The sequence below is a fragment of the Lathamus discolor genome, chromosome 4 (assembly GCF_037157495.1).
Source record: "Lathamus discolor isolate bLatDis1 chromosome 4, bLatDis1.hap1, whole genome shotgun sequence".
In the NCBI taxonomy this organism is placed as follows: domain Eukaryota; kingdom Metazoa; phylum Chordata; class Aves; order Psittaciformes; family Psittacidae; genus Lathamus; species Lathamus discolor.
In genome coordinates, this window is record NC_088887.1 from 41,027,544 (window position 1) to 41,045,483 (window position 17,940).

General features: G+C 39.1%; 1 protein-coding gene across 13 annotated transcripts in view; it reads left to right on the plus strand.

Annotated features, from left to right (window-relative positions):
• Window positions 1–17,940, plus strand: part of DMD (dystrophin) — a 1,176,091-nt gene that overhangs the window by 370,187 nt on the left and 787,964 nt on the right. For all 13 annotated transcript variants that reach the window (XM_065677219.1, XM_065677222.1, XM_065677220.1 and 10 more), the window contains exons 6-7: window positions 565–737; window positions 8,647–8,765. In XM_065677219.1, the coding sequence (XP_065533291.1) occupies window positions 565–737; window positions 8,647–8,765 (292 nt within the window). The remainder of the gene's footprint in view (window positions 1–564; window positions 738–8,646; window positions 8,766–17,940) is intronic.

Here is a 17,940-nt window from a genome sequence, read left to right on the forward strand (position 1 = left end):
CCTTTTAATGCATGCAATGAAATTCACTTTTCATCCAAGTGCATGTATGCAAATATAGTTTGCACATTTAAGTCAAAAACGTTTTCTACCATGCATTATTTTGCCTTGGTACTTATTTCAACGCTGTCAATGAGAGAAGAATGCTTTTCATCATTTTACCAGCTTTTGCAGTAGTGTATCACATTAACCAAGGATGTATTTCCAGAGCAAAGAAAACCACAAAGAAAAAGAGTCAGTTTGAATGAACCCTGTGTCCGTAAGTGATGGAAACAAATGTGCCTTCTCTGTTCATGTATGGAATGCTTCACGCGGAACAGGGATAAATGTACTGAATGCATCAGCAATGGTGGCCAACAAGTCAATATCCATTTTCTGTAATCATTCAGACTTAGCTGCTATTGTTACACTATGACACCAAGTATGTTCTTTAATTATTAAGGAAGTTTTTCTTTAAGGCTTAAATCTAAGCAACTCAAGGGATTTTGTGTAAGAAAAAAAGAAAACCCAAAGGCAGCTTCTAATGAGTAAGTTCAATCACTAATGAAATTTTACCTCTTATTGCAGGTCAAAGATGTAATGAAAAACATCATGGCTGGACTGCAGCAGACAAACAGTGAAAAGATTCTGCTGAGCTGGGTCCGCCAATCGACTCGTAATTACCCACAGGTCAATGTTATCAATTTCACCAGTAGCTGGTCTGATGGATTGGCTTTCAATGCACTGCTCCACAGTCACAGGTAGGAAAACGAATGTTTCTTTATTTCAGTGAGACTTGTAACAGATGGCTGTTACAGGGCTTGAGGGTGATGTATCTATTATGGGGGTGTTTCAGCATTCTTTTAAATGGCTGCCTGTTTGCTTTGACCTGGGTGCTGTGTTTGGTGTCAGACTGAATCCTGAATCCTTTTGTGGAAGGAGAGGGTCTGAGGTTTTCACAGTGCAACTGAATATACTCAGTTCAGATCCTTTTGGGGAATTCTAGTGTATATATACTAAGTAGGTAGTCTTAGTGAGTACAGGCTTAGCAGCTGTTGAGAAGAGCAAGGGATAGATCCAAAACCAAGCCTTTGAGGTTGATGTAGAGGAGATTTTCCTGTGGAGACTTGGAAGCGGAAAATGTAGTGTTTGTTGAAAGCCGTTGACAGTTGTTGGATTAAAAGTATGGATTTGTCTCAAAGGGACACAGACAGAGAAAGTAGCCTTTGTTTTCAAAACCTTTCATGTTTTTCCCCAGTTGATTCGAGTTTTCACCTTCACTCAGCAGTTGCCTTGTTCTAGTCTATGCTGTATAAACCCCTGCCTTTAGAGGTTCAAAGTTCTCTGGTGGTTCTGTGTACTTGGCTTAAGGAAGACAGCGAAAGCCAGTCTATCTTAAAGGTCTAGTTGCAACTACTAATTTTAAAGCAGTACTTGTTTTTCCAATGTGGTAAGCCTCTGATCTCTCTCTTCTCCTACTCTTTCTCCTCTTCTGAAGGGGGTTGTGCTGCAAGGTACCTGACTGTTTCAAATTATCAGTGATTTGAATTTTTGAACAGCTAAATAGGTATGGTCTGTTTATTAAGAGACAACAGGGATGTACAAGAAAGATATTAGTACAAGTCAAGCCATTTTTTCCATATTTATTTGCATTGCCTAAAGTAAAGCAAAGTACTAAAAGCATAGTCTGAGACAATCTATGCCTTCCAATTTAAGCAGTGAAGAACTGAAGGTACTACTTTCCAAAGTTTTCACTGGATCATGTATTTGTTTCTGATTGAAACTATCTGATTAAGTCTGCTGCTCTTGTAGTCCAAAGACTTAACACTGACAGATATTTATGGTGGCTATGCCTTACACAACCATCCTGGTACAGTAGGCATCTCCTGCTGGGAGTCCTTTTTCACCCTGCGTATTCCTGGGAGTCTTAAGATCTGAGTGAGCTAAGGTTCAGGAACTTTCAATTACAGGTGTTATTTGCTTTCAGTTAGGAATGAGGTATTATCTTAAGGAAGAATTTATTATACTCTGAAAGGGCCTTGTGTATGTTTTTGCCTACATTCAATATTTATAACATTAACAACTGTCTTTCCCACCATCCTGCTGTTACTCATTGATGCATTTACACCTTCCTGTTGTTGGTGCAAGTGTTTATGCAGGTATTAGGAGAACTGCATTTGGAGAGCTAAATAAGTAAAGAATTAAAATGTAGTGACTGTATCACTAGCTTTTGGTAACTACTTTATTTGTTGGTTATTCATTAAAATGTGGTTTGGTGGGATTTTTTTTTCAAACCCTCTCTAAAGTTACTTTTTTTTCATTATTTTCTTTTGATGATAATTTCTCATTTTAATTTGCTCTCTTATAAGTGGTATCGTTCTGATTGACCTGAATATAAGAACATAATTATCCTGTAGAAATGAATGAATCTCTTTCTTTCTAAAGATATTACTGCATACTTGTAGATGATTAAAAAAAAAAAAGCAAAAAAAAAAGCAGCTTTGTATGGGATGCTCTTCTGTCTTCATCACTTAGATTTGCAGAAGCTCTGTTGCAGTGTGGGAGCATGCACATAATTTCTGTGGGCATGAATACCTTTTCAATTTCCTGAAACACTGTCTATACACAGACTTATTAAACGGGAAAATGATGTTTTTAACTGTCATGGTTTAACCCCAGCCAGCAGCTAAGTACCGTGCAGCTGCTTGTTCACTTCACCCTGGTGTGATGGGGAGAGAATTAGAAGAGTGAAAGTAAGAAAACTCATGGATTGAGATACAGACAGTATAATAAGTGAAGCAAAAGTTATGCATGCAAGCAAAGCATTCATTCACCGTTTCCATGGTCAGGCAGGTGTTCAACCATCTCCAGGAAAGCAAGGCTTCATCGTGGGTAACAGTTACTTGGGGAAACAAGTACCATCACTCTGAATGTGCTGTCCTAGCTTTATACGCTGAGCATGACCCTGTATGGTCTGGGATATCCCTTGGTCAGTTTGGGTCACCTGGCCCAGCTATTTTCCCTCTCAGCTCCTTGTTCACCCTCAGTCCACTGTTGGTGGGGTGGAGTGAGGAGTACCTCAAAATCCTGAAAAACAGCTATGCTGAAATTATATTGATTAATTACTTATTACTGTAGACTCAAACACTAAAACCAATAGTATTTTATGGCATTTTAACTACCTTGATATTATTTTCAGCAAATCAGTGAAGTAGAAGGCCAAAGCGTTGGCACATCTTTTCAGCCAGACATAATATCAGACTGCCTGTTTCCTGGTTAGGGTATCTGATACTCACATATTCAGATGACATACTGTACAGGGCCATGTAGTATCATGTGTTTGAAATCAGTAATGGGAAACTCGTTTTTCTCCTTATCTGCAAGAAGAGCTCAGGAAGTCTGAAGGGAGGCTTTTATTCAGGAGCAGTTCCTAGCTGGGGAAGGCAGTTGCCTGCCTGAGCCACATTGAGGTTTTCTAGACAAATACCTAAGTCTCTGTATGTCATACTTTATGGACTGATGTGTTTAGTTCAGTGTAAAGTTCACCAGTTGTGACCATTCATTTACATGCTCACTAAAATTTATTCACTTTATTTAGGTTTTCTAAAGCAGAGCTGCAAAATTTAAGTTCTTCTGTCTTCTTAACTCTTTTTCTGTCTGCTGCCGTAAATCTTACTGCCATAAATAGCTTTCTGCTCAGTGGATATCACTTCACTAGAAATGAAAAGAAAGTTACTCCACAGGGTCTTATCTCCTGCCCAGTAGTTAGTGCACTCATCTGGGAAACAGCAAGTATGCATTCAGATTCCCTGAGACAAGTCTCCAAGACATATCAGTTGTCATCTTCTTGGCTTTAATCACTAAGTTCTTCTGTAGAAGTCTCAGAGGAAGACCTAATGCTCTTTGAAGCCCTGAGTCAGTAATTTTTAAGATGAACTTCTGTGCTTAGTGTGTCCTCCGTATTGATTTTTGATTTTTCTTTTCTCTATTTCATACTTGTTCAACCCTGCTTTTAAAATTTCCCTTAGAAAGCTAACAACAGTTGTTATTTGAAAGTATTTTTTGATGTTGTTTAATGTTTCTTTTAATGTTCTTTGCCATATAGTACAACTCAGTCTTCTAAACTGTGATATGTCCTGCAGAAATACTTGGCAGTATTGCTGCAGAAATATACCCAGCAAAATATCCAGATGCATTGCACTGAGAAGCTGAAGCTTCAAGCTGACATTATGACACTTTACCCTAGTGATGGTGCTACTGAAATGTGTATAGCTAAGTATTCTTTCAAAGGGAAAATCTGGAGAATTAAATTGCTGGAGTTTGAATTTTTATGTTTTTTTTTTTTTAATTAATTTGGTGTGTGTCAGAGCTGAATTGCAGTAGATTGCTATATAATTTTAAGTTGGCTTAGAATCTGTGCTATGTACAATTGTAACAAAATTCATAAGAAACCTGTCAATTACTTACTAAAGCTTACTACTTCTTGTTTAGCTGTGTCTGAGAGGTGTCATGGTTTAAGCTCAGCCCGTAACTCAAAACCATACAGCTGCTCGTTCACTCCCCCCCCCTTTCTCCCTCCCTGTTTCTGGAGGGATGGGGAGGAGAATCAAAAGAATATAACTCCCATGGGTTGAGATAAGAACAGTCCAGTAACTAAAGTTATAACACAAACCACTACTGCTACCACCAGTGATAATAATGATAAGGGAAATAACAAGGGAAGAGAATACAACTGCTCACCACCTGCTGACCGATACCCAGCCCGACCAAGCAGTGATCTAACCCTTCCAGGTAACTGCCACCAGTTTTACATCCTGGGCATGATGTGCTGTGGTATGGAATACCTCTTTGTTAGTTTGTGTCAGGTGTCCTGTCTCTGCTTCCTCCTGGCTTCCCTTCCTCCCTGGCAGAGCATGAGACACAGAAAGTCCTTGGTCAGAGTAAACATTACTGAGCACCAACTAAAAACACTGGTGCTATCAGCGCTGTTCCCAGGCTGAAAGTCAAAAGCACAGCACTGCACCAGCTACTAAGAAGGAGAAAAATGACTGCTACTGCTGAACCCAGGACAAAAGAGTTCAAATTTTTGCCATCTGTAATAAGTGTAAGAAGAGGGATGCTCTGTATGCTCTACACAAGCACATGTATGTGCAATAGGCACATAGATCACAGAGGATGTGATGATAATAGTCTTGGCATATCTGAAAACATTCAGTAGAAAAAAAATATATATAGATAGATATATGTTGGATGAAATGGAACATCTAAAATGTTATTAATGATGACAGAGTTTTTTTAAAGAGGAGTAAGACAATATTGTGTCATTCTTTAATGAAAATTCTAGACATCATTGTTCTTGCCCAGTGGAGTCCTGGCTGGTTAGAAGAAGGCATGTTCCTGTATATTAAATTTTGTATCACCAAACAAACCATGATCATATGAAGCAAATGTGCCACTCTGAGCAGCACAAGTGTGATTAGAACTTCAAACCAAATCCCTGCAAAAACTTTATTTGGGAGGGAGGTAGTCCTTTGGATGTAATCTCTTTCTTTACTTGTCTTAAAAGCTTTTGTCACTGAATAATCTTTATATACCCTAGTCTCTGTAGTATTTGTGAAACACATCCTTGCAGGGCATTTAAAGAAAGTTATAATAGATTTTTGGTTACTAGGTGGTCTTTCTGCTGAAGTTGATGTATGAGCTTATGCATCCTATGCCGTATGCAAGACAAAAAGTGTTAAATTTGGAGAGAATTAAGAATTTAAGAATATCTTTATGCCTGTATAGTAAGGTGTGTGAGTGTGATGGATTGACCCCAGTCAGCAGCTGAACTTCACTCCCTGTTCCACTGGGACAGGGAAGAGAATGGGAAAAGCAAAAGCAAGAAAACTCAGAAGTCAAAATAGAGACAGTTTAATAAATGAAGGAAAGAATAATAGAAAAATAAGTAATGCAAAGGCGGTAACTCAGCATCTCCCACAAGCAGGCTGATGCCCAGTCTTCAAGCAGCAGTGACCTTGGAAGACAAAACAGCCCTCTCCACTCTTCCTTTACCCCAGTATTTATTGCTGAGCAAGTTATATATGGTCCATATGTAGTTACATAGAGAATCCATTTGGCCAGTTTAGATCACTTTTTCTAGCTTTGTCCCACTGCTAGCCTTATTGCATGCAGAAGGGAGAGGGGGGTGTAAGCATGGTTCAGCAAAAGCCAAACAACTAGTTTATTGTTAACACAGTTTTAACCACAAATTCCAAAGCACAGCATCCTATGGGCCACTATGAAGAACATTAGCTCCGTCCCAGACATATCCAGTACAAGAAAGATGAAAAATAATGTGCAGACATAATCTGGATTTTGAAACTGTTGGTATTTTAGTATAAAAGTCCATCCATGAGATCACAGTCATAATGCATAATGACTAGAAACAGTTTAACACCTAAGTTCCTCTATCTTCCGCTCCTGCTCCCAACCGAATTTAGTATTTTGAAGTTGTTCTGCGTGTGGGAAGGAGAAAGCTCTATTTAATTAATGTTTAACTACCTCTGCGTAGAGAAGCAAAATACTTTAGAACAACTTAATAGTTAATATGTAAATCACTCCCCTCTCAGAAAAAGATTGGACAGCAAAGGTGCATAACTGGGAAATTGCTACTACATAAATGGCATTTTTCCTTCGCTCTTTTGACGTTATTACAGTATGATGCAGTGAACATTTTTGCCATCTATTATAACTATGGGAGAATGTTTAAAATTACTTTCAAAATTAATAAAAATGTAAGTAAATCTGTCATAACTAGTTGCACATTTTAATTTGTGTAAATAACATACTTGATTTATCAATGAGCAAAATTATGTTTCAGTGTTTTCTGATTTAAAACACCGTATCAGTCACAGTGTAGTTGTTTTTCTTCATATTATATACACATTAATTACAGAATACCTGATTAAACTTTTTTCCACAGTGCCTGATAAATTCTGATCTCCTACTGGATAACTCCCAGATGAAATGCCAGAAATCACAGTGTATTAACATATTTTATGTTGCAAATAGTGCAACTCATAATACAAGGGCTATAATTCAAATTTGGTTGTTCTGTCTTCTCCTGCAAGAACATTTAAATTGTGTTCTCGTACTTTTGCACCTACAAGCTAAAACCTGTGATTGCACTACAGTTTTATGCTTATCTGAAAAGTGTGTATTTTCCAAACATTTTGGTAAGAAAAGTGGCTTGCGCAGCTATGCTGCATACATTCCCAGGTCATGATCACCATTGGGATGACTGATTAAGGGATCAGGAGTGCAAGGGCCTTTAACACTGTTTCCCACAGCATACTCATGGAGAAACTGGCTGATATGGCTTGGACAGGCTAGATCAATGGACTGTGAAGCACTTGTATGAGGTTCAACAAGTCTAAATGCCAGGTACTGCAAAGACTGTGACCCTGTCTTACGGTCACCAGAACCCCATGCAACACTACATACAGACTTGGGGAAAGAGTGGCTGGAAACATGCGTAGCAGAAAAGGAGCTGGGGGTGTTGGTCAGCAGCCAGCTGAAAATGAGCCAGCTTGTGCCCAGGTGGCCAAGAAGGTCAATAGAATCCGGGCTTGCATCAGAAATCATGTGGCCAGCAGGACTAGGGAAGCAATTGTTCCCCTGTACTTGGCATTGGTGAGTCTGTACCTTCAATACTGTGTTTAGTTTTGGGCCCCTCAGGACAAGAAAGACATTGAGGTGCTGGGCCATGTCCAAAGAAGGGCAATGAAGCTGGTGAAACATCACGAGCACAAGTCCTGTGAGGAATGACTGAGGGAACTGGGGTTGTTTAGTCTGGAGAAAAGAAGGCTCAGGGGACCTTATCACTCTCTACAACAACCTGGAAGGAGGTTGTAGTGATGTGGCTGTCAGTTTTCTGTCAGGTAACAAGTGATTGGATTAAAGGAAATGGCTTCAAATTGTGCCAGGGAGATTTAGTTCGGATATTAGGAAAGATTTCTTTACCAGAAGGGTTGTCAAGCACTGGAAAAGGCTACCCAGTGAAGTGTTGGATTCATTATCCTTGGAGGTATTTCAAAGACATGTAAATGTAGCATTTAGGGATATGGTTTAGTAGTGGATTTGGAAGTGCGAGGTTAGGTTTGGTGATTTGGAAGGTCTTTTCCGACCTAAATGATTCTACATCTATGAATTTTGAATCGATTTTAATTTGATATAACAGCAAGTTGGTAATCTTGGAAGCAATTACATTCTTAGGAATAGTGAGATGAGCTGGTGGCTGGAGAGAGAAGGAAGGCTGCAAAATTATCTCGGCAGATATCTGTTGGCCTGTGATGTTCCTTCTCAAGCAGGTACTCTTTGGGCCTGGATCAGGGGAGCAAGCCCACAGTGGACATTTTGTGCAGTGGCAGGAGCAGTGTTTGAGGGTTATGGGCTGTTGGGACTTGGGTGAGAATAAGAAATGTGGTTAATGCAATTGTGATGAACATGGATGAGTATAGGATGCAACCCCATTAGAAACCAAGCTTCATTATTTTCTGACTGAACAAGTTCTTTCATTAAGAAAACTAAAAATTTGTAGCTGGTGCTGATGGATAGCCATTAAAATATGTAATTAAATCTAGTGCTAAAAAAAGAAGAAACTTACTGTTCCTCTTATATTTGCTTTAGACCAGACCTGTTTGATTGGAACATGGTTGCTTCTCAGCAGTCACCTGTGCAACGATTAGACCATGCATTCAGCATAGCCAGGAAACACCTGGGCATAGAGAAACTTCTTGATCCTGAAGGTTAGTAGAAATTCTATTCTTTCTCTAAGTGGAAAATCAATTTTTTCATGCATTTGATAGTAAATAATTTTGACTTTTTTCTCCCCCCCCCCCAAGAATTTAAATTTTGCAAGATAAATGATAAACTGAAGCAAAATACTTTATTTATGTTTAATGTTACCCTTGTACTCTATTGAAATAGCTTAAGAACTGTCTGTATGTACATGCACCAAAGCATTTTTTGTTTTCCCAGCTTTGGGAGTTTTAGTGTGTATGCACTTACTTAAAAATCAGTAAGTAGCTGATCTGAGCATCTGTAGCTTTTATATCTTCTGGAAAGATCACAGGATCAAATTGCATTTAATATGTATTCAAAATGTGTATTCAAACCTTAGATACTTATATCTTCATAATTATTTATATGTCTTCCGTATATTCAGATTTACATGTTAAAGACCTGCCTATTTTACCTGAACTCTTTTTTTACTTCCTTATGCAGTCATGTTTAAAAAGGTTCCTTTTTGTTTAAAAAGGTTCAATGTTTTTCGATGATCTTTTTAATCTTGTCAATTTGTGTATATTCTCTACCATACTTTCTGCATTGCTGAGAGCCTAAGTAATTTTTCCTCAGAGAACATTCCTAAAGCATTCTTTATTATAGAGTGATTTTGAAGAGCTGTCTTGTTTCCTATGTATGCATTTGTGTATATATATATACATACACACACTGCTCCCACACTATGTTCCATGTGCTACGTTTTCATGAAATTTCCTATTAAGACACTAATAAATGCAGTTTTCTATATGTTTGTGCTTTTCTCAGTGGCCCACCTCATGGTGAGTTTCTGATGGGAAGAGCCAGAATGTAGCAAAATGCAAAAATGATTCTAAAACATAGCACTGGGTGTCTTAATCTTTAAATATAGTAGGCCATGTCTCAATAACCCTGTATCCCGTATATTTCCTTTAGAGAAATATATAAAATTACGTCTGTTTATGCTGTAGTCAAACATCATAAACCTCTCTTCTCTGTAACCTTACTGCTTTGTACAATAAAAATCTGTTAGAGGATATGGTATAAATCAAGGCTATGACAGAATCATAGAATCATAGAATAGTTAGGGTTGGAAAGGACCTCAAGATCATCTAGTACCAACCCCCCTGCTATGGGCACAGACACCACACAGTAAAGCATGCCACCCAAGGCTTCGTGCAGCCTGGCCTTGAACACTGCCAGGGATGGGGCATTTCCAGCTTCCCTGGGCAACCCATTCCAGTGCCTCACCACCCTTACAGTAAAGAATTTCTTCCTTATATCCAATCTAAATTTCCCCTGTTTAAGTTTTAACCTGTTACCCCTTGTCCTGTCACTACAGTCCCTAATGAAGAGTCTCTCCCCAGCATCCCTATAGCCCCCTACAGATACTGGAAGTCTGCTATGAGGTCTCCAAGCAGCCTTCTCTTCTCCAGGCTGAACAGCCCCAACTTTCTCAGCCTGTCTTCATATGGGAGGTGCTCCAGTCCCCTGATCATCCTCGTGGCCCTCCTCTGGACTTGTTCCAACAGTTCCATGTCCTTTTTATGTTGAGGACACCAGAACTGCACACAATACTCCAGGTGATGTCTCACAAGAGCAGAGTAGAGGGGCAGGATCACCTCCTTTGACCTGCTGGTCACGCTCCTTTTGATGCAGCCCAGGATACGGTTGGCTTTCAGGACTGTGAGCACGCACTGCAGCTGGCTCATGTTCATTTTCTCATCGACCAGCACCCCCAAGTCCTTCTCCGCAGGGCTGCTCTGAATCTCTTCTCTGCCCAGCCTGTAGCTGTGCCTGGGATTGCTCCGACCCAGGTGTAGGACCTTGCACTTGGCATGATTAAATTTCATGAGGTTGGCATCAGCCCACCTCACAAGCATGTGAAGGTCCCTCTGGATGGCATTCCTTCCCTCCAGCGTATCAACCGAACCACACAGCTTGGTGTCATCGGCAAACTTGCTGAGGGCGCACTCAATCCCACTGTCCATGTCACTGACAAAGATGTTGAACAAGACTGCTCCCAACACTGATCCCTGAGGGACACCACTCATTACTGGTCTCCAGCCAGACATTGAGCCATTGACCACAACTGTTTGAGTGCGGCCATCCAGCCAGTTCTTAATCCATCGAGTGGTCCATCTATCAAATTGATGTCTCTCCAATTTAGAGACAAGGTGGGACAGTGTCGAACGCTTTGCACAAGTCCAGGTAGATGATGTGAACTGCTTTACCCCTGTCCATCAGTTCCATAGCCCCATCATAGAAGGACATCAGATTGGTCAGGCAGGATTTCCCCTTAGTGAAGCCATGCTGGCTGTCACCAAGCACCTTGTTGTTTTTCATGTGCCTTAGCATGCCTTCCAGGAGAATCTGCTCCAAGATTTTGCCAGACACAGAGGTGAGACTGACTGGTCTGTAGTTCCCTGGGTCATCCATTTTCCCCTTCTTGAAAATGGGGGTTATATTTCCCTTTTTCCAGTTGTTGGAAACTTCACCTGACTGCCATGATTTTTCAAATATTATGGCCAGTGGCTTAACAACTTCATTCGCCAGCTCCTTCATGACCCATGGATGGATTTCATCAGGTCCCATGGACTTGTGCATGTTCAGGTTTTTAAGATGGTCTCGAACCAGATCCTCTCCTACAGTGGGCCCAAGGTCTTCATTCCCACAGTCCCTGCGTCTGCCTTCTAAGACTTGGGTGGTGCAGTCAGAGCCTTTGCCAGTGAAGACTGAGGCAAAGAAGTCATTCAGAACCTCAGCCTTCTCCGAATCCTGTGTAGCGAGTTCTCCCAATAGCTTCCGGAGGGGGGCCTACATTGTCCCTAGTCTGTTTTTTATTCGCTACATACCTATAGAATCCCTTCCTGTTATCCTTAACATCCCTGGCCAAGTTTAATTCTAACTTCTAATTCTAACTTCTAACTTCTAATTCTAGCTTCCCAGACAACATCCCTGTACTCTACCCAGGCCACCTGTCCTTGCTTCCACCTTTTATAAGCCTCTTTTTTCATCTGAATGTTCCTCAGCAGCTCCTTATCCATCCAAGGAGGTCTCCTGGCCCTCCTGCTGCACTTCCTTCTAGTTGGGATGCAGTACTCCTGAGCTTGTAGCAGGTGATCCTTGAATATCAACCAAGAGTCTTGGGCCAAGAGTCTTGGGCCCCCCTGCCCTCCAGGGCTATATCCCATGGAACATTACTAAGCAGGTTCATGAAGAGGCCGAAGTCTGCTCTCTTGAAGTCCAGGGCAGTGAGCTTGCTGCACACTCTTCTCACTGTCCTGAGAATCTTGAATTCAACCATCTTGTAATCGCTGCATCCAAGGCTGCCCTGGAGCATCACATTTCCAACGAGCCCTTTCCTTTTGGTGAGCACGAGGTCAAGCATGGCACCTCTCCTTGTCGGCTCTTCTGTTACCGGCAGAAGGAAGTTGTCTTCCACACAGTCAAGGAACCTCCTGGATTGCTTATGCCGGGCCATACCATCGCTCCAACAGATGTCAGGGTGTTTGAAGTCCCTCATGAGAACAAGGGCCTGTGAGCATGAGGCTTTTCCTATCTGTCTGTAGAGTGCTTCATCCGCAGGTTCCTCTTGATCAGGAGGTCTGTTACAGATCCCCACAGCAGTCTCTCCTAGCTGTTTTCTCTTTAACCCTGACCCACAAACTCTGTAAACTACTCACCTGTCCCCAGACAGAGTTCCATGATATATTGCTCTGTGTAGAATTAAAAAAGAAGCATTTCAAGTGTGCTCAAAATTGGAGGAACAAGAAAGATTTGAGAGTCAATGATGACCTCATAGGTGAAATCTCTGTGAGTGTCTCCTGAGTATCTGTCTTATGTACAAACAAATAGTTCCCTTGTACCAGCAATATATGGGGTGTCTGTAATGGAACCTGTGGAAGAACTGCACAGTAAAACCAGTACAGCATTGCTAGCTAGTACACTGTGTTTCATCTCCAGGACAGAATTTGTGTGACTTACTGAAGGGGAGGAACATGCTTCATATGTGCTAAAGCATGAGATTCAGCTTGTAAACTCTGAATTTGACTGGAATTGAAAACTGGGTAGCACAACTGAACAGATATAGTCACAGACCTTGCTATAAGTGGTTTCACTTTCTTCTTAAAATAGATTAGTGTATAAATTGTTTTCTGTATGCAAAAGTCACTTTTGATTAGGCATTTTATTCTGGTTTTGGCAAAGATGCTTGCAGTTGTTTATCCAGCAACTGAAAAACTCTTAAACATTGGCAGTTTTCCAAAAGCCTGCTGTAATTATTTGCTATTCAGTGTTGTAAATCTTGGTGTTTGCCCCCTACTTTTTTTCCTCCCCTCTACAAATGAAAAACTGCAGACTTTTCCAAAGGAAAAGTAAATTCTGTACATATTTGAAACCATATGAACTTACGAAACTATAACAATTTTGTTCATGATAATAAATCTTTTTCTAGACTGAAAAATGTAATTACTGGTATATATGTATGTGAGGAACCTTGTTTGAAGGTACCAGCATAATACTTGTGTAATTTTTCTTTGTATATTCATCACCTCTCCTAATTAGATACTCAAATAACTCTTAACGGCATATTGTGTAAAAACACTCTATACTCTGGCCTTTAACTTAATAAAAACTGCAAAGGGCTACTATATTAGAAGAAGAAGGGAATATGCATTCAGTGGTGAAACATTAATGTAACTTAATTTTTATCAAAACAGCACATGTAATTTGTGAACACTTTAAAATTTGGGTTTGTTAATTAAATGTTTTATGTCTCAGTATTTGGAATATATTATGTAGAAATGAAAAAACTATTCAGTAAAGCCCTACTCTTCTGCAACCATACACAGTAGTCAAAAAAGAAAAGGTTTAGGGGGTTTTGTTTGTGTTCTGAAGTTACTGATGATTGATCCATCTTGAAACAGATGATTAGGGAGTCCATCATAGCAATTACATTTTGAAAAGTAAATATTTTTATTCAGCCAAATGTTTGTTTTCTAGGTCATATATAAATAATAGTCATTTGTTTCTGAGGTTGCTGATATTTCAAGTCTCTCCCATGAGAAATAATCAGTTTGTTCCTGTGGCTGATATTTTAAGTCTATCTCATGAGCAGCTTTTAAAACATTGTTTCAGAAGTTGATCTCCATTTTAGTCACCAAAGTCGTTAAGATATGGACTGTGTTTATGTATTTGCTTTAAAAGCTGTATTGTGTAAGTTAAAGCTTTTGTATTTTGATTCATGCAAAGATGATGGTTCTTGCAATTTTCTTCACTTACGTTAACTGCTAGGAATGCTTTTTTACATGAGCACTATATCTTAAATTGGGCACTTGGCTTAGTTTTTAAACAAGAGAACTTAACAGAAGCTACCCTAGTTGTTTGCATTTGTACTGATGATGCATGCATCTTAAAACCACATACAAAACCATTAGGTATATCCTCTAAAAGGTGGCTTCTGTGTTCTTTCATCAGCTTAAGAAATTCTCACTTTATACACAAGTCATAAAGTAGTTTGACAAAATTGTCTTGTTCCTGTTTTGATACATTGACTTTGTATCATCTTGTCTATGAAACTTGATGATGACTTCATATGTAACCTTACTAATATCCTCTTAAAAATAGCAAGCTGTATGTCTTTCTGCTTATAGCTTTCCCCTAACTAAATTCGCTAAGGGCAGATCGTGATTAATCAGGTGTTATCTAAAGATACTGTGTTTTGATATAAATTCCCAAAATAGGCTGCACACGCAACACAGATTAAATTCTGCAGAGCTAGTCTGCAGTCAGAATGTTCAGAACACTGGGGGAGATAAAGCAAACTTGTCTTGAAGAGTAAGATGTGATAGGAACTTTACTCCAGCCTCTTCCATTTCCTGTTCAGGGAGAATAGGTGAGAAAGCTGACCCCATTCCGCAGCAGATTTTTTTTACTATATGTTACCTGTTGAACATTTGTTGTTGTTTGGCTTTTTCACCTGATGTTGAAAAGGTGTGTAGAAAAACATAAGAGAGAGGTTTTCTTCCTCTCTTCTGCCATGAAAAAGCAGCGGAAGATTCAGCTGTATTCTAGATGCAGGAGTTGAATGTACATTAAGTTTGCCAATGATACTAAACTAGGAGAAGCTGTGGACTCTCTTGAGGGTAGAGAGACCTTACAGGGAGATTCTGCACCTGAGACAGGGTAATCCTGGTTAGGTGTATGAATTGGGTAGTGAGAGGCTGGAGAGCAGACCTGCAGAAAGAGATCTTGGGGCTGGGAGGGTGGGGTAAGGATGTAAAGAGGGGGTGTGGGCTTGTCCTTAAGTTGAACATAAGTCAACGGTATGACTTGGCAGCCAAAAGAGCCAACCACGTCTTGGGATGCACCAAGTAAATCATAGCCATGCTGGTCAGTGAAGGTGATTCTCCCACTGGTGCAGCACTCCCCCCCCACAAGCATGTGTGCAGGTTTGGGCGTCTCACTATAAGAAATGATTTGAGTGTGTCGAAATGATTCTGTGAAAGATGTCAAGGGGAAAAAACAAGAAGGTATGCGGGGAAATTGATGGATGGTAGAAAGTGTTATTTAGAGGAAAGTTAATAAAGACCTAGGCATTAGTGGGCAGGATTCAATGGGGAAAATGTGTTTGCAAATTGAACTTTTTAGGCCCAAGTATGCCTGCATAACTCACAGTGACCTTTTGTTTTAAGACATTTATGATGATGCATCTAAGATGCTTTAAATCTTAATAATGCTCTCTGTTATCCTTTAAAAGAAAAAAATAGTTATTTTCCTTTTCATTGTACAACATTAATATTTGTGAGCTTCCAGTCATGTTTCATTCAACTCAAAATATCACACATTTAACATTGCCAAACCTAGTTAATTTAATAGTGATTTTTTATTTTTTTTTTTCAGATTTGAACAGCAAAGCTAGCATGTGGAAAACTTCTAATACAGCATAGTAGAATTTTTACTACACTGTAGTAGAAGTGTGTGGGTTTTTTGATGTTATTTATGTTATTTTCTTTTTCTTTCCTTTTTTTAAGACCGTTAGTCTTGATACAACTAAGGAAAATATTTGACTGTCTTTTTCACACCTTTGTGATGATTGTTGAGGTATTTTGGATGTGAAATTGAGTTGCTGACTTTTTCAAAAGTTTTAGTTGATTTTTTGCAATGTAAATAATTCAAGTTGTTAATCTCAGACTGCTCTCTTGAATTCACAGTATTTTAGACATAAATAATATAGCCTACTGAACATCTTTCTTTTAAAAGTTATGAACTTAGTCTTCAGTCTTCCTTATATTACTTGTTCTATTGTTATACGAATAACAATGGAAATGAGTTGTAATGGGGATATTTGCCATCTTTGTTGGTTTGGGTTCACTTTGGCTAATTTCAGCAAAAGACATAAAATCTCTTAAGCAAATGAACCAAATAATGCTGACATTAGTAATTACAGCTCATATATAGAAAATTTTGAACAATTGATCAAGCTGTTAAGATTATGCTGTATCTTTTAATAAGGTCTACTTACCAGTGCCTGCAGTTACATCTCTTAGTAGGTAACTGATTTTTTGTGATTGTTTTATCTGTATTGCAGTAGTGAAGAAACATGATCCCAGTCTTCATATGCAAGCTTCAGAAAATACACTAAAGGCTACTATGTTCCTTGTTGTGTGTCTACTGTTTCATGAACAGCTTTCAATCTCAGCAAACAAAAAATAGGACAAGCACACAACAACAAATGTGTTATGGTCAGCAGCACATAGTAGTTACATGTTATTGTCTGTATACAGTCTTGATTTTTACTTTGGGATAAAATATACATGCCATATAGGAGCAAAAATCTTTTGAGGAACCATAGAGAGTGCTCGCTCAGTACCTGAATCTGGGAATACATCTGAGCTGTGTCCCCTTACCCCTTAAAACAACCAAGTATGTGTGTGGTAGCAACAGCAGCAGGAGATGAAGTTTTTATGTGCTCCCTTCTAAACCTAAACATTTGATTCTTGATTTAATGAACTTGTTTCTGCTGTCATTTTTTTCTGGGTTTGTGCTAGCCCGATAATAAAGAGACTATGAAGTTATAGAATGGCATTTCTTCTGTCCTTTTTAAGTGAAGTAATATTCCAGTTTTTACTATGGAGCCTGATAAAAACCTCTTTTAATCCATCCCAGTCATAATTTCCATATTTTTCCTTAATTTGCACTGATGACATGAGGTTTTGGCACCATTATTAAGTGATAATGAGACTCAGAGAGTTTTCCATTTGATAACTTTTTTGTTTGATCTTGACTTTGCATACTTCTGTAGCTCAACAGTAATGGGTTCTACCATACCTGTAGCACAGAGAAGAGGTGAAGGGAAAACCCTGTCAGGGTTGTACTTAGTGAAGTTGTTAACCCTGTCTGTACCCAGAATTTGTATACAGTGGTAATACTGCTTTCCAGTTCATTTTATTACCCTTGCTAATATGGCTCATGTCAAGGGAGTACGAGAAGATACTTGTTACTGTCATGCTCTGAAGATTAGAAATGTTTTGCCTAGTAGTTTCAGTGTCAGGAATTTGCTTTGAAAGGCAGGGGGAGAAAAGTCACAAGAGCTGTTTGATATCGTACTGCTGAGAATAATCAAGGAAAATGCTGGGTCAGGCTTGGAAATTATTATTTCATTTGCAAAAAAACCCCAACCCTTATAATGCTCAAAAAATAAAAGAAGGATTATAGAATCATAGAACAGTGTTCTTGTTTTTTTTCCAGCTTCTTTTGGTTCTCAAATGCTGGAATACTTGTGTTTAAATAAGATAAAAATCTACAGGATTTACTACAATGTTACATAATGTTGTTACTGGAGTTTACTCATAAATGTTTGAAGGGCTTTAGGTCTGAAGCTGCCTGTTAAACTAATGTCACCAACTTGGCACAAGCTGTAAATTTTTGGTTGGGAAACTGTCATAATGTCTGATGTCTGTTACACAGCTATTTGGGAAAAGATACACATCTGCAGGAGTCTTCAGTCCTACCACCAGTGTAATGATCTATCAAGTTGCACAATTGCTGGATATGTTATTTATGTTAGCCATATCTTTAATAACAACAGAAGATTGTGTTTCAGAACTGCTTTTGTACTTTTCTGGTCTGAATATTCAATTATCTGTGAGTATTTGAATC